This window comes from Corvus cornix, chromosome 1A, assembly GCF_000738735.6.
Source record: "Corvus cornix cornix isolate S_Up_H32 chromosome 1A, ASM73873v5, whole genome shotgun sequence".
Taxonomy (NCBI): Eukaryota; Metazoa; Chordata; class Aves; order Passeriformes; family Corvidae; genus Corvus; species Corvus cornix.
Genome location: NC_047057.1, coordinates 65,184,118 through 65,211,563, shown reverse-complemented (window position 1 = coordinate 65,211,563; position 27,446 = coordinate 65,184,118). Strand labels below are relative to the sequence as shown.

The 27,446-nt window shown below is 41.7% G+C and overlaps 2 protein-coding genes across 6 annotated transcripts in view; one reads left to right on the top strand and one right to left on the bottom strand.

Moving 5' to 3' along the window:
* PPARA (peroxisome proliferator activated receptor alpha) overlaps positions 1-8,576 on the top strand; it is a 36,613-nt gene extending 28,037 nt beyond the window's left edge. For all 5 annotated transcript variants that reach the window (XM_039570318.1, XM_010410219.4, XM_019292451.3 and 2 more), the window contains 2 exons: positions 710-1,157; positions 1,334-8,576. In XM_039570318.1, coding sequence (XP_039426252.1) covers positions 710-1,157; positions 1,334-1,581 — 696 coding nt within the window. In that variant the 3' untranslated portion in view covers positions 1,582-8,576. The remainder of the gene's footprint in view (positions 1-709; positions 1,158-1,333) is intronic.
* Positions 8,577-10,859: 2,283 nt separating this feature from the next.
* Positions 10,860-21,266, bottom strand: CDPF1 (cysteine rich DPF motif domain containing 1). Its single transcript, XM_019292453.3, is given in 4 exon segments — positions 10,860-11,627; positions 17,109-17,173; positions 17,176-17,219; positions 19,372-21,266. Coding segments are annotated over 4 exon segments (465 nt in total). The 5' UTR covers positions 19,584-21,266; the 3' UTR covers positions 10,860-11,483.
* Between the last annotated feature and the right edge of the window lie 6,180 nt (positions 21,267-27,446).

Genomic DNA, 27,446 nt, shown 5'->3' with positions numbered 1-27,446 from the left:
AGAGTGGCTCATCTGTTTGTAAAGCATGTACCTTTCGAAACAAAGGGGATTATGGAAAAGACCAAATTTTGTGTTTGGAATTCTAGTGGGATTCTCTGTACAGATGGCTCAGCACCAACTGCAGCTAGAAAGTTGGGACAATTGGGACATTGTCTATGAAAATCTGATAATAAAACACAAGAGTAGTGCAGGGTTCACATTCTTATGCAAATATGCTGCCCTGTATTGAAATGACTGTCTGTATTCCCCCTAGGGTACTTCAGGAAAGAATCATGATGTGCATCAAGTGTAGTTAGTTTAGGAATGGATAGGAGTGTAGGCAGAAAAACCTGGACTTGTGGAGAAGGTAATACAAGTCTTTTGTGAACCCTCTGGGACCAGCTCTGAGATGGATACGTGCACACCAAGCACAGGAGTGCTGGAGCTTCACTGTAACTGTTAGATAAAACGAAACTAAAGATATGCTATACATCTTTATGTTTGACTATTTGCATTGCTGTTTGCAGAGCAGACTTGTTAGGTATTGCAGTTTGTAGTTCCATCATACAGTGTTTGTCTTGATGAGAAATATAAAAGAACACGGGGTTTACTGATCGTTGAGGACTGATTAGCATGGAAGTTAAAGTTTGTCAGAATTCTTATTCTTTAGGAAGAAAATTATAAATAACCATTATTTTGTGACTGAACTGGTGGGTTTTTTTCTCTGTAGCCATTTGTTATACATGATATGGATACCTTATGTATGGCAGAGAAGACCCTGGTGGCAAAACTGGTAGCCAATGGGATTCAGAACAAGGAAGCAGAAGTTCGAATCTTCCACTGCTGCCAGTGTACGTCTGTGGAGACTGTCACAGAACTCACGGAATTTGCCAAATCCATCCCTGGCTTCTCCAACCTTGATTTGAACGATCAGGTGACACTATTGAAGTACGGGGTGTATGAAGCCATATTTGCCATGTTGGCCTCTGTGATGAACAAGGATGGGATGCTGGTGGCCTATGGGAACGGATTTATCACCCGGGAGTTCCTGAAAAGCCTGAGAAAGCCATTCTGTGATATAATGGAGCCAAAATTTGATTTTGCAATGAAATTCAATGCACTGGATTTGGATGATAGTGATATATCCCTTTTTGTTGCTGCCATTATTTGCTGTGGAGGTAAGCATTACATATTTGTGCTCTAAAGTAGTAAATTTTAATATTTCCCTCTCATGAATTAATAATTTTAATGGAAAGGCTTCTGTCCTCTGGAAGATTCAGTTCTACCACTAACTACACTTTGAGGAATCATTATAAAATTATGACATGTATTCTTTTGCTTGTTTTGAGAACAGATCGTCCTGGTCTTGTAAATGTAGGACACATTGAAAAAATGCAGGAGAGCATTGTGCATGTACTGAAACTTCACTTGCAAACCAACCATCCTGATGACACCTTCCTCTTCCCAAAACTTCTCCAAAAAATGGCTGACCTCCGACAGCTTGTCACAGAGCACGCTCAGCTTGTTCAGATAATCAAGAAGACTGAATCTGATGCACATTTACACCCTTTACTACAGGAAATCTACAGGGATATGTATTAAGGATTTTTAGTATTTTTTTCCACAATATTTAAAGACAGAGAAATACAGATGGGAGCAAAACTACTTGCACAGTTACGTGCTGTTCACTCAGCCCAGAGCAGGAAAAATCTAAAACTGGGGAACTGGAGTGTTACACTTCTTTTGGTTTGGGATCTTTTGTCTTCTTTTTCAAAAGTGCTGCAGGAAAATACTGGTCTGAGTGCTCAATGAAGTGTCTTACAATGGTTCTTTTATTTGGAAATTTGAAGATTGGTAAGGAATACTTATTTGTATAATAAATCAGAATGTTAAGTAACAGAAGTGAACAAAATTGTATTTCCTCTTGGCTTAGTCATTTTAGTATTAATATAACAAATTCAGCACCTTCCTTCCAGGTATCTGCACAATCAGAAAGATGATGCACTTTGCCTAATGGTAATTACTGAGAACCAGCTAATGCTTTTTCTTACAGCACTCAGTCTAGATGTAGCAAATGGCTGGATATTACTGTCCATACACTTCTAAAAAATTGGAAAGATCTTTGATCCATTGCTGCTTTAATTCCATGAAATTATGTACAGCTTCACATAGTTGGCATACTTAGGGTTAGCATGTTTAAAAGATGTTTCTCTTATGAAATTGAACAAAATCTGAAGAGTTATCTAAAACACAGCAGAGATGCTCCAACAGGTCTTTCTTGAAAAGTAAATACGATAAACTGATGGAACCCTTTTGTTTCAAAAGTCTTTTAAGGAAATGGGAAAATATCACTGATGAAAAATATATACCCTGTGTTTTGTAGAACTTGTAATAGCTCAGGATGCAGTTTTGACATAAAAATACTATTTTTAATCAGCAAGAGTTTTGGAGAGACTGAAAAATCTGATACTACCCCAGATAAAAAAGGAATTTTAACTTCCCAGCAGTGGTACTGCACTTTACTGCAGTGATAGCTGACTCCAAAGGAATGATTGGATAGGAAAGGCACCTGCTTCCTTAAAGTGTCTTGGCAGTATGGTTGTTTGGACCTGTTTACTTTTCTGATGGATACATGGCTTCATTTTTTACCCACTTGGATACATTTCTTTCTATTCCTTCTTAGGCCTTGCCTGATGGAAGTACTTGGTACTTGTTTTCACCAGATTTTGTCCTTGTGGGTAAGGTGACAATAATACCAAGAACAGTGTTTGTAGGTGTCAGGCTGTGTTGTAGTATGAAAGGCAGCACAATTGAGAGTAAGTTTATTGTGTTCCTAGGAGTAAAGTGATTTTTACAAAAGCACTTGCTCGACTCCTGATGCAAAATAAGCTATAAGGAAATGGCTTCCTGACTTGGCCACTTCATGGGCTCTTTTCTCAGAGAGTTGCCCAGAAGTGCCAGCTGCATGCAAGGCACTCTACTGTTTCTCTTTCTTTTTGTTTCTTTGATATGGTAACTTCACATTATTACCTCCTAATTTTCTTTCTGTTTCACAACACCAAGGTCTCAGGAGTCAGTCCCAGCATTTTCACTACAGTTAAGCTTTCAGTGGCACAGGAGGGCACTTTGTACTTGTTTTATTGTAGCACATTTGAAGACACCAGAATCTTCACTGCAAGGATTGAGTGATGAAGTGAGAACATCACACTGTCATTCCTATTTCAGTGGCAATGCATGTTTCTGTCCAGGCCCACAGGCACAGCTGGACACTGGAAAAATTGCAGGTTTAAAGGCAGCTTGGGGTTTATCTGGGCAATGATTGTGGAAGAAGTTACAGATAAATATAGATATATTTAGTGTAAAATATTGAAGCACAGGCCTCAAATTTGGTGAGCATCTAGGGCAGGACAGAAACAGTAACTGCATGTGCACAAAACTTCCTCCCCTTCCCTGTTGCCAGCAGGAAGAACACGCAGAGAGGAATGCTGGTCTTGCCAAGAACCCTCAGATGAGAAATGGGCTGCCTTCTGTGTCCCAGAGCAGCACACAGTGTGCCCTCAGAAACAAAGAGAGGATTTTAGGAATGCTGCTGCTTTATTCTCCCAGCCAACCTTGTTTCATTGAGGAGCTGTGGGGTTTAGGCCGTGGAAATAACTAATCTGCAATACTGCTGACACAAAAAGTTGTCAAAATATCAGCCATTCTGGGATGGTGTTCTGAAGCTGTAGGAGCCAACTGTTAGTTTATCTTCTAAAAAAAAAGAATAACCTGACTTTTTTTCCCCCCAAAGCTCAGATTTTTGCAAAGGGCAAATTTCAAATTTGCATTCCATAGTCTAGGTGTACTGTAGGTTCTCAGGAAAATAAGACACAGTCAGTGTGCACAACTATTTCTCCTGCTCTTGTTCTCAAAAGTGGCTAAAACACTTTGGGAACACTTAAAAACATGGAAAATTAAATAATAAATGCCTAAGTTCCCAGCAAAGCTATAAAGAATTGCAAATAGAGTAATTCAGTAAAAGACATAACATTTAGCTGTTTTAGCAGCTGCTTGTAACAAGGTCCTGTTATTAGCATGAGAAAAGTGCATAATTTTTTTGTTATTTGAAAACCAGCAAGCAATTTTTGACTACTTCCTTGGACATTGAAAGTTTGATTTCTGTTTTAAATTAAATTGCAGACCCTTAATGAGGGGAAAAAAAATAAGAGAACACATCTCTGAATTACAGAAATATGAACAAGATGTTAACACATCCTAAAATTCTGGATGGATTCCACTGCCCGCACTGCTGCCCCATGCACATTCCCACAGTCACTTAAGAGTGGCACAGGGCAGACAATTCCCTTACCGAGAATTAATGGGCAAAAGAATTTCTCATTTCTACATTACGCTTTTAAGGAATTGCATTTGCTCCTTCAGGAGGTGACTACAGCCCACTTTGGCCAAGGAGATTTTAAAATTACTCAGTTTGTGCCCATTTTTTAAAAATTTGGAAGCCAAACTAATCTCAGATCTATTTCTGATCTATTATTTCAGCATCTCCCCTGTGTGCAGATAAACTAATACTTTAAAACATATGGAGGGAAGTAAAGAGATCAGATTTTGAGATTAAAACAGTATTAAAGATTTGCTGGCTCATCAGGTACAGTTTGGATCTGATTTTTGAACTCATTTTACTGTCATAGCATGGAAGAACTCTGGTTAGCAACCAGGCACCACAAACAGCTTAAGGCAAGAGACAGCAGATGGATAGAGAAATATCCTGGGAAACAATAGTATGAATTACTTAAGTTTTCAGCAAACCTACAGATTACTCATTTTTGAGCATTGTTTGGGGGAAATTATTTATTTATTTATTGTGGTGCCCTGGGTACTTTTTGTCAAAGGGGAAGGGGGGGGAAAAAGGAAGGTTTTGTGCCAAGTATTAGGGAAATCTGATGTTCGTTCTTCTCTCCTCAAATACTTCCTTTAAAGCTGCCATTGAAAAAAATAGTTACTTTGTACCTTTTTAAATTTCAGATCCCGCTTTTGCTTTAAACACAAACTGAGACCTGATAGGAAAGTTTCTACTTACAGAAAACTGCATCTTTGGTCGCATTTAAAGAAACCATATTTGGTATTAATTGCCATTTCCATGTGCCTTTGTGCGTTGGTTCCAGCAGCTGCTGCAGAGCTGAAGTGCTGCCAGAGAGCAGAGTTGTGCATTATTCCTGCCCCGTGCAGATCTCGGAAATACCAGCAGTTGCACTAAGCCCCTTCTCATGAGAGAGCTGGCACAAGGCTGCACATCAAAGAGCTTATAATAAGCATCTAAACATTTGTTTGTTTATTCAAACTGCTGAAACTTGGGGAGATTTATTCATCACGAGAGCTGGGTCACATACGATTGAGTTTGAATTTCCTTCTTACTTCTGGTGGAAAGCCTGGACAAACTTAGGCCCCATCTGAGGCAGAGCAGCTGGGGAAAATCCCACTGTGGCTGCAGAGGAACAGTTTCAGTCTGTCCTGAAAAGCTCCCTGTGACTTAGTTGAAAACCTGCAACTGCATTTGACAAATGCAGTTGCAGCTGTTGTGGTACTGTTTAAGCATAAGGTCTTACAAATAATGGTCCCTCTCAGAACCCCCTCGTCCTTTAGGAAGTGTTTGAATGTAAGGTGGAGTGTGGTATCTGGTGCTTGCTTATGTCCCAAGTGCTTTCCTGATAATTGGTTGCATATAATTTTTGTATCTTGGTTTAATCAGCTTTACTGGAGATTTAAATTATATGTGGGTTTGAGCTAAGATTATTGGTATTGTTATGTTATGTGTTGTGGGATTTTTAAAATTTAATGTAATACTATTTCTTTATGTTTCAATTTATAAAATACAAGAATATAATTGCAAGGTATAAGCTTTCACTAAATTAATTACAGAGGTGCTTAAAGAAAAATGTGTAAATTATTTAATTTAAATATTTGTTACATACTTTATCCTGTGAACCCTTTGTACAGTGTGGAAGTATTTACTTTTATGAGCTAAGGATGAAGGGGCTGATGTCAAAGACAAATTGCTATTTATTCCTGTCTGGTCTTTATTGCTGTATCATTTGTGAAGAACTATCACAAATTCTTCAAAGTTATCAGTGTTTGGTGTTGACAGTTATAACAAAACTTTAAAATATATTTTCACATGGAACACAGACTTCCTTTTATTTAATTTTAATAAAAGCAAGTCTAGTTGAGGAATAGCTGCAATCCCAAAATCGAGTTTTTAACTCAAGTTCACCAGTATGAAAGATAGTGCATAGAACTGAGTTCATCTTTGTTTTGCAGCATGGTAGCTCGTTTTCCTTTGAAAAGAGCTGAAAAGAAGCTGCATTTGGTTCATGCACCAGTGCTGGTGTTTTCTGAGGAACTGACTTGTGGCTCACTGGGAATAACAACATGTACTCAGGATTATTCCTTGCCACCTGCCCTGAGGGCAAGCTGCTGCTTTTATAGATGTATTTCAAACATGATTTGGCAGTGCAAAACAAAATGTTGAAACGGCATTATTGGCTTCCCTGCAGGAGGGTTCCTGTGGGATTTTAAATAGAACTGAATTCAGAGTCTGCTCATAGGGATTCTGTGTTTGGTGCATGCAGGTGTGACAGTCTGTGCCTACAGCATCCTGCTAAGGAAATCTGATATAGGGACAAAGGTACCTTTCAAAGGTATCTACCTTTTATTTTGCTGTGTGAATCACCAAACACAGCAGCTATCACAAGCACAATCTATTACAAATGTTCTGGCAATCATTTGTACTTACTGCTTTTTATTTGTAACAGACAACATTTTATTTCCTCAAATTGCTGCAACTTGGCATTTTCACTTCATCACTTCATCACCACACAGGTATGTTGTCTCCTAAGGTGTTTGTGTCATGTTTGTAAAAGCTCTGGTGGATTTCCCTGTGCTAACCTGCAGCCACTTCCTTTACACTGTCACTTCACACGACACAAACCCAGTGTGTAACTGAGCCCACCCTAAGGAAGGCTGTTTCCTCCTTTCTTTTCACTGTTGTGCTCACAGCTTTTTAAGCTGGGATGGTTTTTTTCTTGAGCTCCTTTATTGCGTCAGTCAATCTTGTCGGATTCAATTGCTGTGGATGTTTCGAAACAAGATTCCTGTTGCAAGGACCTCAATTTCAGATGAGCTGCCTCTGGCCAGGGGATAGGCAGCATGCACAAGAGACTGATCTGATTACAGGCTGGACCTTAAATAAGGACTGCAAGATCAAGCATGAGGTACTTGAAGTAGTTTCACAGTATTTTGGTGTATTTTCTCAGGTTGGATATGCAGGTACCATAATCATGGTAAAGACACCAGCCTTATGCTCAATGCCAGGAGTTTCATGGCATTCTTTACACTTAAAAAAACCCAGATTGGCAGGATGGGAAAATCCTGAGCCACTGAAGTCCCGGTGGCACACCAGTCCTGTGTTGTACTCCAGGAGTGTGGGAGTGCAGTGTCACCAGGAAGCCTGCGTGGGATGTGCTGCAGAGCGGGAGCAGGTCACCACCCCTCCTGCGGGTGGCTTGCATGCAAACAGCCGCTCCTGCCCACCCTGGCCCATCCTGGGGCTCACATGGCTCATCACCACACACACAGCAGCTCTCTCCATGGAGTCACAGTGCCTTGGCCCTTCGGCAGAGCAGGAACATGCATGGTTTAGTTATTCTTTAGTAGTAACAAATCTAACGAACGTTTCAATGCTATGGATGTGCTCCAGAACCCCCTTTCAGAGTGGTTTGACAAAGTCTGGTTGAGCAGCTTATCGGGGGAGCTGCCTCCTGTGTGGCTCCTGCTGTTCCACTGCTCTTACAAACAATTGCTCAGAATTTTCTCTAGGAATCAGCACCACAGCTTAAGTGCACCGGGATGTTGAAGCCCTTCCTCACGTCTTAAATGGTCTGTTACCTGGTAGGACACAAGAAAAGCACGGTGTTGTTAATGTTGCCAAACCCTAATCAATAGAGCTAACAAGTGTTTCATTAAATCAAGATATCAATATTAAAGAGAAAACAAAACAGCTTATTGTTTCCAGTCACCTGTTTTTAGGAGGTTTTGGGTACATTTTACTACAGTAAATACAGAATGTAGAATGAGCAGACATTTCTTGCAAGGAGTAGTCAAACCTAATTCTCATGGAATGCTTGTTTCCCAGTAAGAACCACTAATTCAAGCCAAGTTTCCAAGTTTCTTCCTGTTAGAACAATGCAAATGACACTTCCAAGGACGAATGGAAGCCCTGGTCTCGCAGGGATTTTTAGGAAAGACAGTGTGTCTTGCACTTGTGAATGTAAAAGTTACATCTAGCTCCATACAATGATGCATTCTCAAATGTTACCAGCCTACTGATTTAGGATGAAAAAACTTGAACTAAACATTTTTTCTTTTTTACATTCTGATTTTTTTCCACCTTCTTTAAAAATAAGAGGTTGAATTCACAGTGTTTGTATAGAGACTGGTAGGAACCTATGTGCTTTAATCCTTTCAGACTGAATGTAAACCAACTTAATCTGAAACACGGTTTTGCCTTAATGGTTTTAAAAAAATAAAGTATTTTTAAAAGTGAATTTAATGACTTGTGCTGATCTTTCATCTCCAGGAGAGGAACTCACTGCAATGTGACATTCAAAAGGCAGTGTACTTGAAGCATCTTAACGTGCTGATGCTTCCCCATGTACTGTTAGACACCTTTTGAAGCAGGAGTGGGTGTGTAACATACTCAGAGACGTTGCATATACATTTATCTATATATATTACCAAAGTTTGGTGCTGACCTACCATCCAGCTGTGATCTTTCATATCCTCATGGGTTGTATGGCTGGTTTGAGACATCTGTGGCATTCAACAATGAGTGCACTTCTGTGTGAAGTGCAGCACTGACTAATTCAATGAGCACGACTTCAATTAAATCAGCTGGGGAATTATGTCACAGGTAGCTGCTTTCCTTCCAGAATCTGGGGATATTTTAAACTGGTAAGAGAGTGCTGAAGTGAAAATTACAGCACAGGAAAAAGGTTTCTTCATCAGCTTTGCTCAGGAGCATGGAAGACCTGATGCTGAGCAGCAGAAAGTACTTGGAGACCCCAATGAAAACAACCTGTAAAGGCTGTGCATCCACGAAGAGCAGGAAAGGTTGGGGATGGTAGCATTCAAGCTGTGAAATCACATATATACCAAAATATGATGATACTAAGACCATAATGCTCATGTTCAGTGGGAATACAAGAATGTGGAATACGTAAGTTTTAACAGCTGGGCACAGATAATAATCCATTGTCATTCCAGGAAATACCAAGTGGCATGTAGGGCAGTCTCCTTTCTCTAAAGCAGAGACCAGAGATGCCAGAACACATCTGCTGTCCCTCTGTGGTGCTTGCTGGCTTTTCTTCACCTACCAGGTCTTCACACCCAGGTAACTGGGAAGCAGAGGCATCCCTGACTTGGTTTTTCCTGTTATACAGTAAATAACTGAGCTGTATTGAGCCAAATTAAAAATTCTGTAGTTCTGCTCTGAGGTTCTGCTCCCTTTTAATACTGAGTCTTTTCCCCCTACAGTTCAACATAATAAGTACTTAAAGGCATGGACATTTCTGAGGGCTTTAAATGACTCCTCAGTCATACCATGAAGGCAAAGATAATGGTTATGAATGAATGAGATAACTGCATTTGTCTTAAAAAGGCACAGAGGAAGTCGAACAGGAGGGAAAAGAGGTCAGAGGGATGAGATCTCATTCTCACTGATATGGGAACTGCACTAGCCAGGCTTTTAAAGCCTGCATTTAAGAGTACAACCTGTCATGAACAATGGGAAATCCAGGAAATAAAATATTTGAAGGTGTGTTTGCTGGTATAAACATATCCTGTGATCTCACATAACCATGTTGCTTTGGCGTGCTCTCTTCAGCTGTGGGTTTAGCACAAGACATGCCTCTGGTGTTGGTACAGATACAGACACACCGCAGCTTTTAAACTCAGTGTTCCTAACATGAAAGTGAAATATAATACCACCCATCTTACATAAGTTTAGTATCACTTTCCCTGAAAGTGTAGTCTTTTGTTACTGCAAAAAGGAATCTGAAATGTTGCCTCCTAACAGGGATCTTTTTTTCCACAATTAGAGAGATACATATATTTTATCTATTGAAGGACTTAGGGCTTGAAAAGGCTACTAATAGGTCCATTATTGCTCCTCCAGTCACTGCAAGAAATTTCAGTCCTGAGCAGAGGACACCAATATACTAAGTTCAAAAAAAGAAAGATGTTAGGATCCTTAAATTTCCTAAACAACTCATTGAAATAATGTTGATTTCTTTTAACAGACACATGTTCATTCTACTAAAACGATTGATTTTAGATGTTGTCCTATTACAAATTATATGGATGTAAGAGTTGAAAAAAAGAGATGTTAACCAAGGAACTAACAGGTTCTGAAGCAATGACCAACAATAACTTGAGTAAAAAAGGTGATTTTGTGATTAGGGAGCATTCTAGACATATCCTTAAGGCATGTAACTCTGGTTTTACATAAAAGCCACCTAAATCTTAAGACAGTCAAAACACATAACTGAAGAAGCTAATTTTTGAGCTAAACAAACTGTTGTTTCCATCACAACTTTTTACCTTTTTTGCCTGAAACTGTATTTCTGACATCGCTATTATAGCTGCAGTTTATTTGTGCAGTTCAGGAAAGAATTGAGTGTATTAATGGAACTTTTCTATTTCCAGATTAACTGCTTTGAAAGTGAAAAGGAAGCCACCTTTATTGTAAAGCATAAGCCAAGTGTATTCAGGGTTCTCTCCAGTTGCTGTGCTGACATGGACTGGAAGGTTAAGTGAAAAGTGACTCCAAGTGCAAGGGACTTGTCAATATTTTTATTGATTGCAGAAGCATCAACCTTCAGTCTCAATGCTGTGATAGCATTAAGATTACCATATTGAAAAATTTAGGTATTGTATTTATGACATTTTCTCACAGCACTTTTATTTTAGACTTAAAAATAAAGCTTTAAATTCCCTGCCCAATGTAATCTTACCAGGACAGCACTGCCAGATTAACAATTGGTGTACACTGACTTTCTTGGGTATATACTGAATTAAGCCAGGTCAATCTGTTTTGGAATTTCACAACACTGTAGGAGTGTCAAGAACAACACAAAGCACTAAAATAGCAAATGTGAAGATCTGGACATGGTTCCTCTGCTCTGTGCTGTTTGGTTTCTTACTGCAAGCATTTCACATGGTGACAGCAGGCTCGTCTGCCTTCCTTTCTGGCTCCTCAGCACCTCAGAGCTGCTCCCTGGCACGGCAGGCACTGCACGGGGATGTCTGAACCCAAGCCAAGGGAAAGGAGATGTGTTGCTCTCTCCAGTAGTAGTGAGCTGATGAAGGTCACGTCTTTAAAAGGAGCAACATGATAGTCTCCAAGCAGAGGAGAAACCCCAGCCAAAGAACTGTCACTCTTGGTCCTTCAAGATTTATGCTTTGTATCCATTCTTTTTGCAGGATTTATGCCGGGGCTTCCTTTTATCCTTGCCTTCTTGTATTTCCAAAGGAAAGGCCTTTAGGTTTTCCTTCACACAGGGGAAGCGGAACCTTTTGGAGTAGAACAGACTACAGTCCTGTAAAGAAAATAACATTACAAGCAGGATACAAAAAAAGGAAATGCTTATGTTCCAGTCTCATTAAACTACATTTATATTTAGAATTCTTCTGAAATGAATTCTTCTTCTAGGCTGAAATATTCCAGCAATTTAACTTTTTCTTACTCAATAATTCCAACATCTGGTTAAAGCCAACTGGGTGAAAAATAAAACCCCCAAATCAACTGTTCCACTGCTTCTATTAAAGTGACCTTCACCAGCTCCCTGCTCCAGGGAATAGCAACACCCCTCCTTCAGCTGCCTTCTCCTTCCAGCACCATGCATGGGTTTCCTGGCCTGCTCACTGAATTCCGAATAGGATTTCATGGATAAGCTGCAGCTGGTATTGCTGATGGATTATTCTTGGAGAGTGAATAAAGGTGTAAGAGATTCCATGGGTTTTACTGAAAGAGCAAAGTTTTCCTCTAAATCTTGGCTGATGAAGATTTCTACCTCCTGGGAGGATCTTCCAAATCCCTGTAATGGCATGTGAGACTTGGAGCCCCAGCACGCTCTTCCTCACCAGTCTCCACAAAAATGGCCTAAAGGCCAACACAAGCACCAGGTCCTAGGGGCTCTCACAACAGACCATCTTTTCCATAACTCCCAAAAAAACTATTCTTACTTCCACTAATCCATGCACTTGTATTGTCCTAGGAGACTACTAAAAATTATCACTTTTATATCAATATCACAGAAGTGTCCAATAACCAGAGTAGTTAAATGAACTTTGTTCAGCTGAGACAATTCAAATGAGATTTCATCCCTTACCCTCAATAAATGTACTCCCTGGTTAAAACCTAAAAACACCTGGTACTAAAGCTTGAGCTAATGGCTCTTCTCTGAACTCTCAATGGCAAAGTATAAAAGCTGTTGTGCACAAAGAAGGTATTTTTGCTATCCCTGTTCTGTTCACAGCTTGTACAGACCCAGTATTTATTCTTTCCCCAGGAGCTGTAACCAGTTAGTAATTGAATAGAAAGAAGCAAAACTGATGGAACACTTTAATGTATTTGCAATGTCAGGTTTAAACAACTGGAAGAGAAAGTAATTAATGTATTATTCCTTTGCTCCGTGGCGAGACTGACGTCCTTGGTTCTCTTGACATGCTGATCACCAAATTCCAAATAGGATTTCATGGGTAAGCTGGAACTGGTGTTGCTGATGGATTATTCTTGGGGATTTAAGTATGAATAAAGACATCAGTTTAGATAGATCTGGACATCTTTTGGGGAGAAAGAGATTCCCTAGGTCTTACCTAAATAGCAAAGTTTTCCCCTTGCCATGGTCATTTGCAGCTGGCCTTTCTCTGGGAGCTTGGCTTGGCTATTCATGTGTTCCTGTCCTTGCTTTTGTTTCTTATGTCACTATCTGGGCTTTAGCAGCAGATTCAGCTGATAATTATATCAAAATCACAATCAGCCTGCTTCCATGTGACTGGGAAGCTTGAGGAACAACTTCTCTTCATCTATTGTCCTTTTCTGCGCTGACTGCCAGGCCCCTTCACACTCTGGAATGAGTGTGAGGCCTTAGTCTCTGAAAAGCCCTGAAAGTGGATTTCAGTTGCACAACCTCCAGAGCCTATTGTTTTTTGTCTCTTGGTATCCCTAATACGTTAAGCTGCCAGTTTAAAAGGGGAGATTAGAGTTTAAATTGGACTGGCTACTGTTGCTTGCATTGCCAAATGGCACACAGCCCCCCAGCTCCAAGGCTCAGGGCTCCAAGTGGTGGCCACTGGACCGTGGCAAAGGAGGGGAGAGGCTGTTTCTGCAGGTGGGATCCCAATGTCAAGACAACTCCTCACAGGTAACACAGGTGCTCAATTTGCATTCTTTTTGGCTGAAATGAGTTGCCAACTGGTGCGGATTTTGGCTAAAAGGAACTGGGCAAATCATGACTGTGAACCACTGCACCCCTGAGCCCTGGGTCCATGTACCCTTAGTGCTGTTCTCTCAGTCCTGGGATTTTCAGCATAACTCTTCTTTCAATGCCCTATGAATTAAACTTTACAATATGTAGAGTCGAGCCCTTCTTTTAAACCCTTATCCTGGTACAGTTCTGTGTTTAATCAGATGACTCTTTAATGTGTTTTCTCCCTTCCATGACCAAGGCAGGAGGGGGCCATTCAAATTTCAAATTTCATAGTCCAATTCAGGCAAAACTGAGCTGCCAAAGCATGCTGCCAGAGTTTATTTTTGTTTTGACATGAATCACATCTGAAAGTAATACATACAGGGATGGTATCTTTACCACAATATGTAAAGGAAAGGCTCTGCCTATCCGTGTCCAGGACTGACCCCACATGACTGGAAGTTGAGTGGGAAGCAGCTGTAGTATTTCATTTATCACTTAATACCTACAATCATGTCCAAGGTCAGTGCTCAGTCACCTTCTGCTGAGGTGAGCAGTAAGGGATGAAAGTTGCTCCCTTTCCTCTTTTCTTCTCCAAAAGCTACCTTTTCTCCCTGTCTTTAGAAAGTGTTGCAATAAAACAGAAGTAAATGTTTTAAATTGCTAATATGGTCAGATTATATAATTTCCTCTGCCCTTTTCTGAAAGGGTAATTAGGAGGAAGGGCACTCAACCTGCCCAAGGACTTTTAAAAGCATTTTTATTATCTTCCTTTTTGTGGGGTTTTGATGTGTTTTAAAACATTTCAGATAATCATTAGAATTATTCCCACTTGGATCAGAACTAATGGCACTTACCAAGGCACTGTGATAAAAGACTTGAGCAGGGTGATGCAGGCTACAAAATGATTGAAGTAAATTAACTGAGTGAAACTTCAGAGGATATTTGAAGATACTTAAGTTTATGAGCACTATACAGAACAGCTGCTAAGTCATGACTTTTATTGGCACAGCAACTGTAAGGAAATACACTTCAGCTAGCATGGGTTGTCTCATGAAAAGCCTAAAATCTGACCTGTCTCTAAGCCTCCTTAGGTACAAAAGCTAGCTAAAATCCCTTTGCCAAATCCAATGTCAGAAAAGTCTTTTTTGCCACACGTTAGCCTAATACTATTCTGAATTACCATAATATTAAAAGCAACCTGTCACTAAAACCCTTCAAATTGGTCCAGCTTCTCTGCCAAAGAGGCCCAAGAAAGTATGATTTTCTTCAGCTTCACTTCCTATGCTTTAACATTTAACTCAGCCCAGGGGTGAGTTGAAATACTTGGGTCAAGCACAAGCAGGAACCACAACCAATACAGAGATATTATACTAACTTTGTCTCTCTCTATTGCCTTGGATAAGTTTTTACTTCTCTGGACTTTTAATTTTCCCTACAAGAAGAGGAATAGTATGTGTTTGCTTACTTTGTGGTACAGGTGTTTAAAGCACTAATTATCGTTTCTGCAGATCTCTTTCAATGTTACCTAAGCAGTATTGCTAAATACATTTTGAAACCATAGTCATATGTGTGATTCACTATCAGGCCTGGCCAGTTTGGTAAGAAATTTATTCTCAATTATTTACAATCAATGTTTTACTTTGAGTGATACCATCAGGGGAATCCTGAAAACTCAGATAACAAGCAGTAAATGACTGACAAATTTCCACAATAGGCAAAATAAGCAGGACTTTCAAAAAGATTAGAAGAGGCTTCCATTAACTCACTGCAAGTATCTTCTATGTATTGCCAAGGCCTAGGTTAACTGAAACACAGCTTTTCAAAGAAAAAGCCCCACTTTCATTCAGAAAAGCACACTGTGTGCAAAGACCCTGAGAGGCTGAAATGCTCTATTTCTGACAGCTCGAACTGCCACACTTGAAAATACCTGCTGAATCCTTCCTAAATTCAAGACACTTCATTTGGGAATTAAAATAGTTAAATATGCTCAAGTTTGTCCCAAATGTGTCTGTGTTACAAATCCTCTGCTGTTAAAAAGGAAGGATAAACCTGGCATGTCAGGGCAGGAATCAAGCCCAAACTCTCTGAGTAGCTGCACTTGGCTCCTCATTGGGCTGTGTGTGGGAGGGAGTCCACCCCTGCCACAGCAGGGACAGTGCCACTGGGAAGATCCTGCTCATGTGAGCTCTGCCTCCACACAACTGCCCTGAGCAACCTGGCTCAGGAAACTTGAGCCCAGCCACCACAGCCACAACCAGAGAGTGCTGGCACTTCACCTAGTCAGAGCCTACAACTCCCTCTTGTAGCTCCAGAATAGAAAAAAAAAAAACCAAACACTCTGAGCTGCAATCACTTTTGGTGATTCTCAGTCATTTAAATGTCAGAAGAGACTTCAGAGATAGGATGTGGAGAAATACTCCCAGTGCAGGTAGCTGGGTGTGCAAGCTCCCAGTGCCAGCTGCACGTTGTGCCCTGGATGGCAGGAAACAACTGGAGCCCCCAGCAACAAGCTGGGAACAGGCACACATCCTTTTCCTAACGAAGAGCTCAGGACCCTGCATCACAGTCTGGGAGAGGACTGGTCACCCCGAGACTCTGCAGGAGCCAGTGAACTGCAGTAAGACCCCAGATCCGAAATTCCCCATGGGAATGGGTGCACAGATGGTAAGGGTATGAAAGCCCAGGGGTTCCTTCAGGGCCCCTCCTGGAGGAAGCAGCCTGAGCTGTTCCTGCTGCTGCACCGTTCAATTATTAAACCTTTTTTTCCTGAAACTGGATGCCTGACACTCTGCTGTGGGAAACCTAGGTAAGAAATTTCTTTAACAAGGAAACAAATCCAATCAGGAGAAAGGTGCTATTGCATGCTCCTCTTAGCCCATCCTTGGTGCTGACCGCCCACAAGTCAGAATAGCAACTAAACTGAGCCAAGTGTGCCAATATCCTTCTGGCCATGTCTGCCCAACTCCCAGAGTTTGAGACTCATGGCAAATAAAGGGGCCAGTTCTGCGCAGAGAAGAAGGAATTAAGACAACTGTAATTTTATACCACCTTTCTGGACTGCACTCAAATTTCACAGTTTAAGGTTGCCTTCCAGCTGCTATTTAAATTCATTCTTCTTCAGAGAGCAAGTGTGGCATGGTACAACTCTCTTCCCTGCTCACTTTAAACGTTAACTTTTGCAAATAGGATGACAGCCCTGTGCTGTGAATACAAACCTAACAATCCATGGACATTTATATTCCTTTTATGGAAAAAAACCCCAACCTACTGTTGGTATAGTTGATCTATATTGCCCTTGAATTTCCTGGTGCTAAGAAAGTAGAAAAGAGCACTCCTTGTGCTTGAGAGGCTGGACTGTGCTTATCAGTAAATAGAACACTCACAGTTGCTGATCATTTTAATTTAATACTGAAAGCTTCATCTGGCAGAATCCACAAGAACATGCAACTATGTACAATTAACATACATGTAGTGGTAGGACAAGGGGGAATGGTTTGCCTTAAAAATGGACTGTTTGGGTGTTAGCTGCTTGATCTTTTTCTGACAGGTCACCAGGACTGGAACAAAAAGAAATGACTGAAGCAGCTTGTTTTGCTTGTTGCTTACTGTACCAACACACACTGCTCTGCTACACAAACTGCGATGAGACCCAACGATGAGGAACTTGTCCTGTCAGGGGTGAAAGGATCCTTCATGATATAGGCTTCTTCCAAAAGCCTGTAAAAGAATAATTTCAGGCTTTTAAGTGTATACTTCACAGTAGGGGATGGTTGAGAGGGGGAAATTGCGGAGGCTGAAGTTATCAGCCCTTTGTACTTGATTTGCTCATCCTGCTGTTGTACATAAGGCAATGCAGCAGCTCTGCAGCTCCTTTTCTCTTCAAAACCTTCAACTCTGCAGCTGCCTTCAGTCCTATACTGCACTTTCTATCTCTCTTCCAAAAGCAGAGCAACTGGTGGGCCTCTCAATGTCATCTTACTAAGTTTTTCTCAATGCTCTACCTTAAAGTAATTATCTTGCATTTTTTATGACAAGCACTCCTCAGCATGGCCAACTTCAGTACCTTGTCAAGTCACCATTTCAGTTGCACAGCTTTTAATCAGAAGTTCTCTTCCAAGCTGCATTCATGTGTGTATAAAATAAAAAGGTTTTACTGCTCTTGGTTATGTCACTGCTGTAAAGCTGAGGTCCCCACCTCCTAAAAGCAGGAGCTACTGGCAGAGAGCCTTGCAGTCACCACCAGTGTGCTTACTTTATGTCACAGACTGTACTGCTCGCTCCAGGGTGTTGAGGGAGTGCATTTATTAATAATTTGGCAACCTGCCTGGGAAAAACTAAAGCTCTATTTTTTTCTGGGAGCTCTAGGCAAAATAATATGGAAGTCAGTTGAGTGTCTGTCTGCACAGGGCACCTAGCAAGGGCACCTGACTTACTCCTGGGCTTAAGTCAAACTTGGATTCTGGTAGTAATATGGATAAAAGGTATTCTGTCAACTCATACTGCCTTCTCCTTGCCTCCATACACACACAAGCGTGTGCAGGAGTGTGTGTCTCCTTTTTCTGTCCACTCAAACAGAAAATTGTATGGCCAGAGCCTTCCACTGTTAGGGAAGATCAGGCATCTTACCATGGCAGATCACCCTGTCAACAAGTCCCTGGGGTAGAAAGACAGGATTGTGTTTGCAAAGTTCCCCTTGCAGGATTCCCAGCCCTCGTCAGTGCAGAGCCATTGGACAAGGCCTCCTGTCCAGCACATTTCCTGCAGCATGGCATTTGGGACATGTGAGCAAGCCAAGAAAGATGGGGTGTGAAGCTATTTCTTAAAAGCATCTATAGAAGTGTGATGCTTCAGCATTACTCTTTTGCTTTTGGCACCTGAGCAATCCAAACAAAGCTGGGATGTTAACACTGAGCTTGGATAACCTAAATTAAGATTCACATTCAGACTCTTCAGGAATGGACCTGATCAAAGGTGAGCCATTGCTTTGTTGAGTGGAAAAGGGAAAACCAGTAGCACTGTGGGGTTTGGAAAGATACAAAGACAGCTGCCCAAAGACAACAGCCCCAGCAGGTGGTGATCAACAGCTGTTTCCATGCTTTAAGAAACTGAGCAGTCTTATTGGGGGAAATGCTGAGTACATGCCTGACTTCCAGCTCCATAGAGTTCCTGACCATGTTTGCCTGATGGATTTGTTGACCATGATGGCCTCCACCAAGCTACACATGCATTTAAAGCAAAGTGCTTTATTTTATGGGGAGTTTAATCTCTGCAGACAAAGCTGTAACTGCATAATTTCTGGTCAAAATATCCCTACTTAGCAGAGAGAGAAAAGGCTTCGGTCCCTGAACATATAAATACATAGTGAACATCCCCACAACCTGATGTCACACAGTCTGACAAGGGATTGTCCAAACCACACAAAAAAGCACTGCTGTTCAAAACTCCACATCACGCCACATAGCTCTTAAGAAGTGTTTCTGCCATATATATTTCATTCATGCTGTGTGTATCTATCGCTCAGCTGGGGGAGGCTACAGTGAGGGGAGGGCTATTCCCAGAAATACCAGGCCTGCAGTCAGTAGTATTCTAGCAAGAAAATATTGGTACAGTAGAGTTGTCAGTGGGGCTAGGAACTAGGCTAAATACAAATTTTTGCATGATACTGAAGCAGGGCACAAAAACTGATTGTTGTCTTTCCTACCAACACTGACAATTTTTAACGTTCCTTCCCCTGGGAAAAAGATCACTTTAAGTACCAAGCCTCATGCTCAGGGTCAATACAGCACATTATTGGGCTCATGCAGTGCACAGTACAAGGATTCTGATGCTCATGGCAGAAATGAAGTCTGTGATCTCAGAGGGCACTTACACAATCGAGTGTGAGTTTGGTGGCATCTGCCCATAGTATGTGTACAGGGCTGATAACTCACACAGCTCACATTTGAACTCTCCTGGTGTCTGAACTTCTTTGGGAGCATTCATTTTTAAGCTACCTGCAAGAAATACACACAAAAAAATCTTTTCGCTTAAAATGCAATGCTGGGAACATATTTGCAAGAAGATTAAAGTGACCTGAGACATCTGGCTTTGTAAATTAAAACCCAACAGAAAACTGACAATTGCAAACCTTGATTAGTAAATGTTTTCTCCCAAATCAAGTTGGTTTCCCATGTCCCAGTTAAATTTTCAAATTCCTTAGACAAGTCTATAAATTGCAGACTGGGAGCCTAACTACAAAGTTCACCTATTAATTTGGAACATCCATGAAAGAACTCAGATGACAAAGCACATGGCTGCAATCTTGAAAACCCTCTGCTCAACTGAGGTCTATACTCCCTAAGTGCTTCCCAGGACACTGTTCCCAATCTGCTGCTGTGCAGAATTCCAATCCAGTTCTGCAAAGCTCATCTCCTCCCTCAAACTGGAGCCATGAAAGGGTTAGGGACCCCACTCAGGAGGCAGGTACCAGGAAGGTTAAGTGTTGCAATGAAAAGACTGTGTCTTTTTCTTTGCTTCTGGTTCACCTTGGAATAGAGTTTTGGAAGCTTACCCCTGGCTCCCTGTTCTCATCTACTTTTCTATGGAAATGATGCCAATGGAATCACCTCGATGAAGTGTTGGCCCATTCCAGCCACATGGGAAAAAGGAGCAGACATCTTTAAAACAGTTTAGATCCTATAACTTTTACGAAAATAGGCAGAAGGGGAAGGCTCTGCTTTATCCTCCTGGAGAATACCCATATATTTTTATAAATAGGAGAATCTGCACTTAAGAAAGTTATTGTCCATCCTTCTGACAGACTTCAGGCCTCACTACAAAGGTGTGGCCATCAGTCCCGAGATATAACACATAGGAAGTCATGCTCCGTCAGCTTTGGTGCTAACAGATTACTTGTTTAAAATCCTGGCCATTGATTTACATTTTGGGAGCTTACCGTTCACTAATACCACTAATATTAGTTGAGGGTCTTTCCAAAAAGATGAGCTTTTTCCAAAAAATATGGTGTGTCAAGTAGGCTTTTAGGATTGATTTTAGTCTGTATCAACAATCCTATCAAGCACAGCTAACCATGTGCATGCCCAAAAATTGCACCAATCCATGAAAGAAACATGGTTGCTTGTCTGCAAACTGCAATCTTCTCTCACCTGCACCATTTTCTTGTACAGATGATAACTGACATTGCAGTTATCAAGAAAACTACAGCTTTTAGCCAAAAACCCTCACGCTTTTCATGGTACAGTGTTCTGCTGCAACCAGTCAGCTTTTGGAAGAGAAGCAGAGCTGGCATCAGGCTATGAAGAAGGTGAGCACCAGGAATGTGGGTTTGGGTGGTATCTGAGCAGGTAGGTTGTGTGTGCTCCCAGCTGAACACATACACAGCCTGCCAAAGGACAGCAGGGCATTCCCACTCTTCCAGCTCTGGAGCCAGACCCTTTCCCTGCAGAGCTGATTCAGTTCACTAAGGCCACATCCCTATTTATGCTTCAGCTCAGGGGTTTTCTTTGGGAACAAATTGCCTGACTGTCCCTCCTTACCACACAGGTTTGCACCACAGAGAAGCCTTACAGCACACAAACCAGAGGGTTTCAGAAAAAATAAACCAAAAGATGTGCTCCAGAAGCACACCTAACACACTCCAACCTGAATGCCCAGCTGGCATGAATGCAGCCTACAGGCTGGGACCAGAGGTGATCTAAAACATCCCAAACCACAGAGAATGGGCAGCTGGTATCCAGCATCCAACACCTTAGTCCATGGTTTCAGTCTTACTACATCACACTAGTTACTAATGCAGTAACAAAAAAATACTTTTAAATTTTCTTCTTCCAATATTTTTTTTCTTATTGCTTTAGGGAACTAAATTGGCTTGCAGGGGAATCCAACAGCTGCTAACAGGAGCACAAGGTAAGAGGCAGAACTGCAGCACCAGCAGAAAGGCAGGGCTGAGATGAGGGACCTGCACATCCCTCTTTTGGTGACAGTAAGCTGCTATTTCTGCTCGCCCGACGGGGTGAAACTGAATCCTCAGAGACATCTGCTGACAAGGTGAACTAGGGGCAAGGTGAAGCAGAGCTGGGACTACTTGTCATCTAATGTTCCAGAAGAACATGGAAGGCCTCAGAGGCTACAGAGGCTTCATGACAGACACCCAGTTCAGAAAGTCCTTGCCTGTTAAACCCTGAAACTTAATTTTGGAAATAATCTCCCTTACCTTATCATTCCTTTACCACCAGCCTTTCCACTGCCACTCCTGGCATTTCAGTAGCGCAGAGTTCTTCAAATGTAACATAAATGGGGCTGGACACTGGTTTAAGAAATAAATTCACCTTGAGAACACCTTAGGAAACTATATTTTTTCACAAATTATATGACTCTTGGATGTCATGTGTTTTCCCTACCTCACAGGGATGCTTGAGAGAATTTAATCAACTCAAATGTTTTCAGATTTGTCAGTTAGTTGTAAGGCATGTACATGCTGCACATTTCTCCCTGTACATTAAAATCTGGATTCTTCAAGCTATGCACCAACTCAGCTATGAAGCCTACTTTTTGAACCCTGCATTTTAGGATTGCTAGCTAGGTCCCCCTGGCATACCTAACTTTACCTTTTATGCAGGTACCCAGCAGCAATACCAACACACCCATTTGACAGAATGAGATTCAGATCAACGCTTGTATGCAATTTTTTGTAAACAGTCGTTCTTAAAAAGGGGAGACCATTAACCCCAAAGAAGTAGAGTATGGAAAGTCACTTGAAGCAAATAGAAAAGACTATAATGGTGACCTTTTCTTTAAAATAATGCAAAACACCAAGAACCACAACAACAAAAAAGAAGTATTTATGGCAGTGAAGGTCATAGACATTGGAATGAATATGTCCTGATCCCAAGTTAAAATAACAGCCCTGGGTTCAGAGATGAAGTATGTTAGATATAGAAACACCTGCTCTCTCACAGACCATTGGCATGTAGAACAGAATCTGTTCAATGCCTACCACTGGGAAGGAATGATATCTATGTACAAACACATTTTTGGCTATGCCAGTTGAAAAGCATATGATCCTGCCTGCAAGCTACAGACGAATTTATGATGCTTTCCATTTTACTCCCAGCTTACAAGTCACTGGTAGCAGCTGTACCACATTTTATTTCACTGGGAACATCATTTGTCCTGAAAGCTTGCCTACACATCAGCACTTCGGAAAGTTAAGGTTACTAGCTAAAGGTGTGAGGTCAGTGAACACACAGATTTCAGAGTGAGTGCTCCCATTCAGAAGTAAAGTTTGCTATACAACAAAGTAAAGCCATTTCCTTCTGATGAAAGATATTTAATGGCAAGTTTATGCGTGTGCTTCACACCTTTAGTCTAAACCAAGCAGACAAGATGCACCTTCCCACAGAGTGGCTTCCAAAAGGTTCATTTGCTTTGAATAACCATGTCTTTATAGCATAAACCCAGTTGAGACAGACATTAGTTTATCACAATGTCAGCTCATCGGTTTGGCCCTACACACCATGTTAGCAGGATGCCCGATGTCACAGTGTGGCAAGGTGTCTGTGTGCCCCCCAGACACATGAAGCAGAGGGAGAACTCACTTCCCTCTAGCAAACCAACAGCAGGATAAAGGATCTCTTGAGAAAGTCTAGGGCACTAGTCCCTTCTTAATGATGACAGGCAAATTTGTGACCACAAGCAACCCAAATCATCACCAGGTGCTACCGCTGTTTTTTTTTTTTCTCCTTGGAAAGTTCTGAAGCAGCACCATGTCCCAGTAACATGTCACAAGTCTGGCTGGCTAACACATGCTGAACAGGTCTTTGACAACAGCTTGCCTAGAACTGAATTCTGCACAAGCATATGGCACTCTGACTGGAAGCCACAAGGTACTTGAACACATCCTTACCTGATGCACCTGCCCAGCTCTTCTGGAAAGAACAGTTACCCACATGCTTGGGTAACCACTGAACAAGCACGCTCTGCAGGAACCTGCCAGGTCAAGCTTAGAGTGCTGCAGGACGTGTGTGAGGTCAGCTCACATGTCCTGGCAAAAGGTGAAGCACACAGATTTCAGTGCCATTGGAAGTAAATAACTGCATTAAAAGAAAGGCAGGGGTTGGGTAGTGCTGTAAGAGTGTTTCTCCATGCTGTCTGCAACTGATACCTGATACAGACCTGGGGAAAGGGCTCTCAGTCCAGTTCTCTGAAGACTCTTAAAGACTTCAGGGCAATTCTGCTCAGAGCACTCTGCTAAGAGGCCTGGAAGGCATGCCAGAAATCATAAATCACCCTTAAACTGTCGGGGTCAGTGGCAAAGTAGTAGCACAGATAAGTAATCTGATTTTCTTTGCTTCAAACCTCATTAGCACAAGTCTTTACAATACGTAAGTTAAGCCCCTCTTAATAGTCCACAGTAGACTCCTGTATTTCTGAGTCACTGATAAACTAGAGAAACCATACAAGAAACAAAGTGCCTATAAACAGATGCAGACTTTGATTTGAAAGGCTGTCAGATAAAACCAACATTGACACACCCTCAGTCCTCTCCTACAAAACCCTTGGTTTTTTTACCTGCCAGGATTTTCCTGCAGTATCCACCAGTGATAACAATAACCTATTAAAATATTCACAGCTTGATTTTCTACAGGAAGGAGTGCTCTCTAGTAGAAGGGCAGGAGTTCATACCCTGGCATGTACCAGTGTTTGATGTGACAGATATTTAAACACACTTCAGCAGCAGCGGTGCACTTGCTTTCTTCAGAAAAGCAATCTGCTGCCTAACTGATCAGGTAGTAGATAAAACAGCAGAACCTTCTTACTTGCTAGTTAATCCCCATGTGAACAACTCTGTTCCTCCTGTTCCTTTGTGCTACAGCCCTGAAGGCATGTTTAGGTCACCTGTGGCTGCCTCCCTGCTCTTCCTTTGAGGTGACTTACCTTGGGTTCAGCATGAATTAGCCCAGGACTGTAATTTCACCAAGTGTGGCCATTCAGAACTTTCATCCTTACTCACTCTCCCAAAGATCACTTGATTGAATTAAACCTTGACTTGTTGCTGCACCTTTCGCCCCCCCCCCCGGGCTGGGGGGGTTGTGCTGGTATTGCTACGCTTTCTCTGCTTGGAAGGAACAGAGATCCCTGCAGGCTTCCCTCTAGCCATGGGTCACAGAGCAGGCCCCAAGCCCCGCTCCTGAACAACAGCTTCCACGGATTCTCCATGGCAGCAGCAGCAGGATAAACAGTCTAGGTTGTCACAGGTGTGAAAGCCAGTGTGTTTTCTGAACAGTTGTAGGGAAAGAGAAGTAACACAGACAAATCAAACCCCTTCCTTAGGTAAAAAGGCTTTCTGAACACAAGATGAATCTCAAAAAGGCATCTATACCTAAGATCCATGATTTAACAAAGCTGAGAAACCAACACTCAACAAAAACCCAGCCCAAGAGCCCCTTACTCAGAGATGGCATGCAGCCTGCTCTAAATTAGGCAGCATTTAGTAAGAACCTCAAATTAGGTGAGAATTTAAAGCTTCACACAGGAAGGTTGCACAAGGCAACATCTTCCTGTAATACTAGAGATCCAAACACTGAAGTGTTGCTAAAGTGATCATCAGTTCTGGATCACAGTTATTCTTTGCCAAAATGGAAAAACCAGACCTGAGGTCAGATTTCATTAAATCTCCCTCTTACTGCACAGCCACAATAAAAAAATCAACCTACAGCCATAGTAACCCTCTGTCCTGAACTTGTTTTGTCTCCCTTCCAAACTGCAGCTCCCTATTAGAAATGCTACATTAATAGCTATAGCGGGGAAGAGCAAGTTGCTCTATTAATATATAAGTGGTGACCATTACGTTTTAAGTTGTCCTTAAAAAGACTTAAGTGCAGGGCCACACATGTACCACAGAAAGTACCAGCTTGGTTAAGCACAATCTAAACTTAGTGCAATACTTTCCAACAGAGTCTAAAAATAGGAACACCAAGATTTTGTGGAAATACAGGAGAGGCTAACACAGTATTTTGGGAAATAAGACACTGCCACTTGACGTAATCCTGAAAGGAAGAAATACAGCTCCAATGATTTATCTCCCTACAGAAAGCAAAGCTGGGGTTGTAAGGAAAGACGCAGCCCGATTACATGGGGTTGCATGTGACAATGTCCCTGCTGTGAAGGCAGTGCCCACTTCCTCCTGTGACCAGGAAGATGTTCAGTGTTAACATGCCTGGGGAAGGGAATTCTTTCCAATAAAGCATGACTGCAGCTCTCGGTTTGTTAGGACTGAGCTCGAGCTGGGGACTGCAGAATGAAATAAAGCAAAACTATCCAGAAGGAAAAGCAAAACGAAACTACCAGAGGGGTGAGGGGTATGGGGTGAAGAGTGCCAGCTTCAAGAAAGCGTGGGAATAAAGGCAGGCTTGTCCCTACTATACCTACAACTTCTGCATGCACACAGCCCACCACACCTTCCACAGCCATGCTAATTTCCTCTGGGACATAATCCTCGAGGTTTGTTATCCCATCTGGTGTGAACAGTAAGCACAGAAAAGCACTGGAGAGATCTACTGGCAGCATATCTGATAGACCAAAGCCCACAGTCACCCAACCCTTAGAAAGTTTTCCAGGGCACTTGTTGGGAGTTCTGTCACAAAAATTTGCAAATGGCTTCCTTGCTTCACACCTCCACACAAAGGTCACTTCATTGGTTACACTTCACAGTGGAAATTAAGTCTTGTAGTCAAGGGTTAGCAGCTTCCAAACTTCCTGACATACACCTATGTCAAATTCCTTTCTTCTAGCCATGTAGCAAGATGGAACGAGATGAATTCAGGCAGGCCCAAAACTTCCTGAATTTTTAGCAATGTTTTCAGGTTACTCTGTTCGCCCCTGTCAGAAAGACTTGGCTACCCAACCAGTACTTGGAATACTTTGCCTTAAAAATATGCAGGTACTGAGGCTGCACTTCTTTCAACACCTGATGCATCAAACAGGTATCAAGGCACGTGTACAAGAACCACTTCCACAATTCTCTGTAGGACACAGAAATATTCATTCTTAGACAGCTGAAGACCTATTTTATCACTGAGTGCCAGGCCATTCCTTTTGTGCATGCTCTGTACTCTGCACAGTCTGTTCTCCAGAGAGTCTGTACTTACACTCTTTCCTTCCAGAAATTCTTTTGGGCAAATTTACTTCTCTGTTCATCACAGGTAAAACAGAAGAAAAGTGTCCTTTTCTCATATGACGAATTTAATCATGGATGGAGACGTGTAGATCCTAGAACTCACTATAACCAGAGTGGACTGCTCCTCCTGGGTCACATGCTAGGAGGGCAGACACATAAAATCTTCACAGTTCTGACTTTTTACCCAAGCAGCTCAAAATCCACTAAAAATTGGCAGCATCCTCAACATGTCACAGATACTTAATAAACTTTTCTTTGGCTTTAGATCTCCATCTGTCCAGCAAACACAGACAGGTCTAAGATTTAACTGAGGTCCAAAATGAAAGTGTGGGCTCATCGTAGAGCTAATTAAGCAGCAGAGCTGATGGGGTCTTGACAGAAGTTGTATGTTGTCCATGTTTTTCAAAGTGCTGGCTATAGGTCTAGGTAGATAAGGCTTAAAAACACTGTGATGTGTCATGCCAGATTTAAATGTGCTTCCTTTCTGTACATACACATGGCTCCAAGGGCAGTTAATGAGTAATAATTTCACTCATGTTAGGAAAATTATGACAAAATAAACTAACAGCTGGGGGAGAAGGCGTAGTGCAAAGTTGTTATGGCCTGTAGTTAAAAGCAGACTTCAAAGGAGGTCGCATGGTTCAGGTGTTAGATGGGCAGCAAAAAAGAAAACAGGAAGAGCAGGTGAAAATGCTTTCACCATGTACTGAGAAAAGGAGCAAAATACACGTGCCAGTCCTCCCTTTTTTCCTGGCCTGGACTAAAGA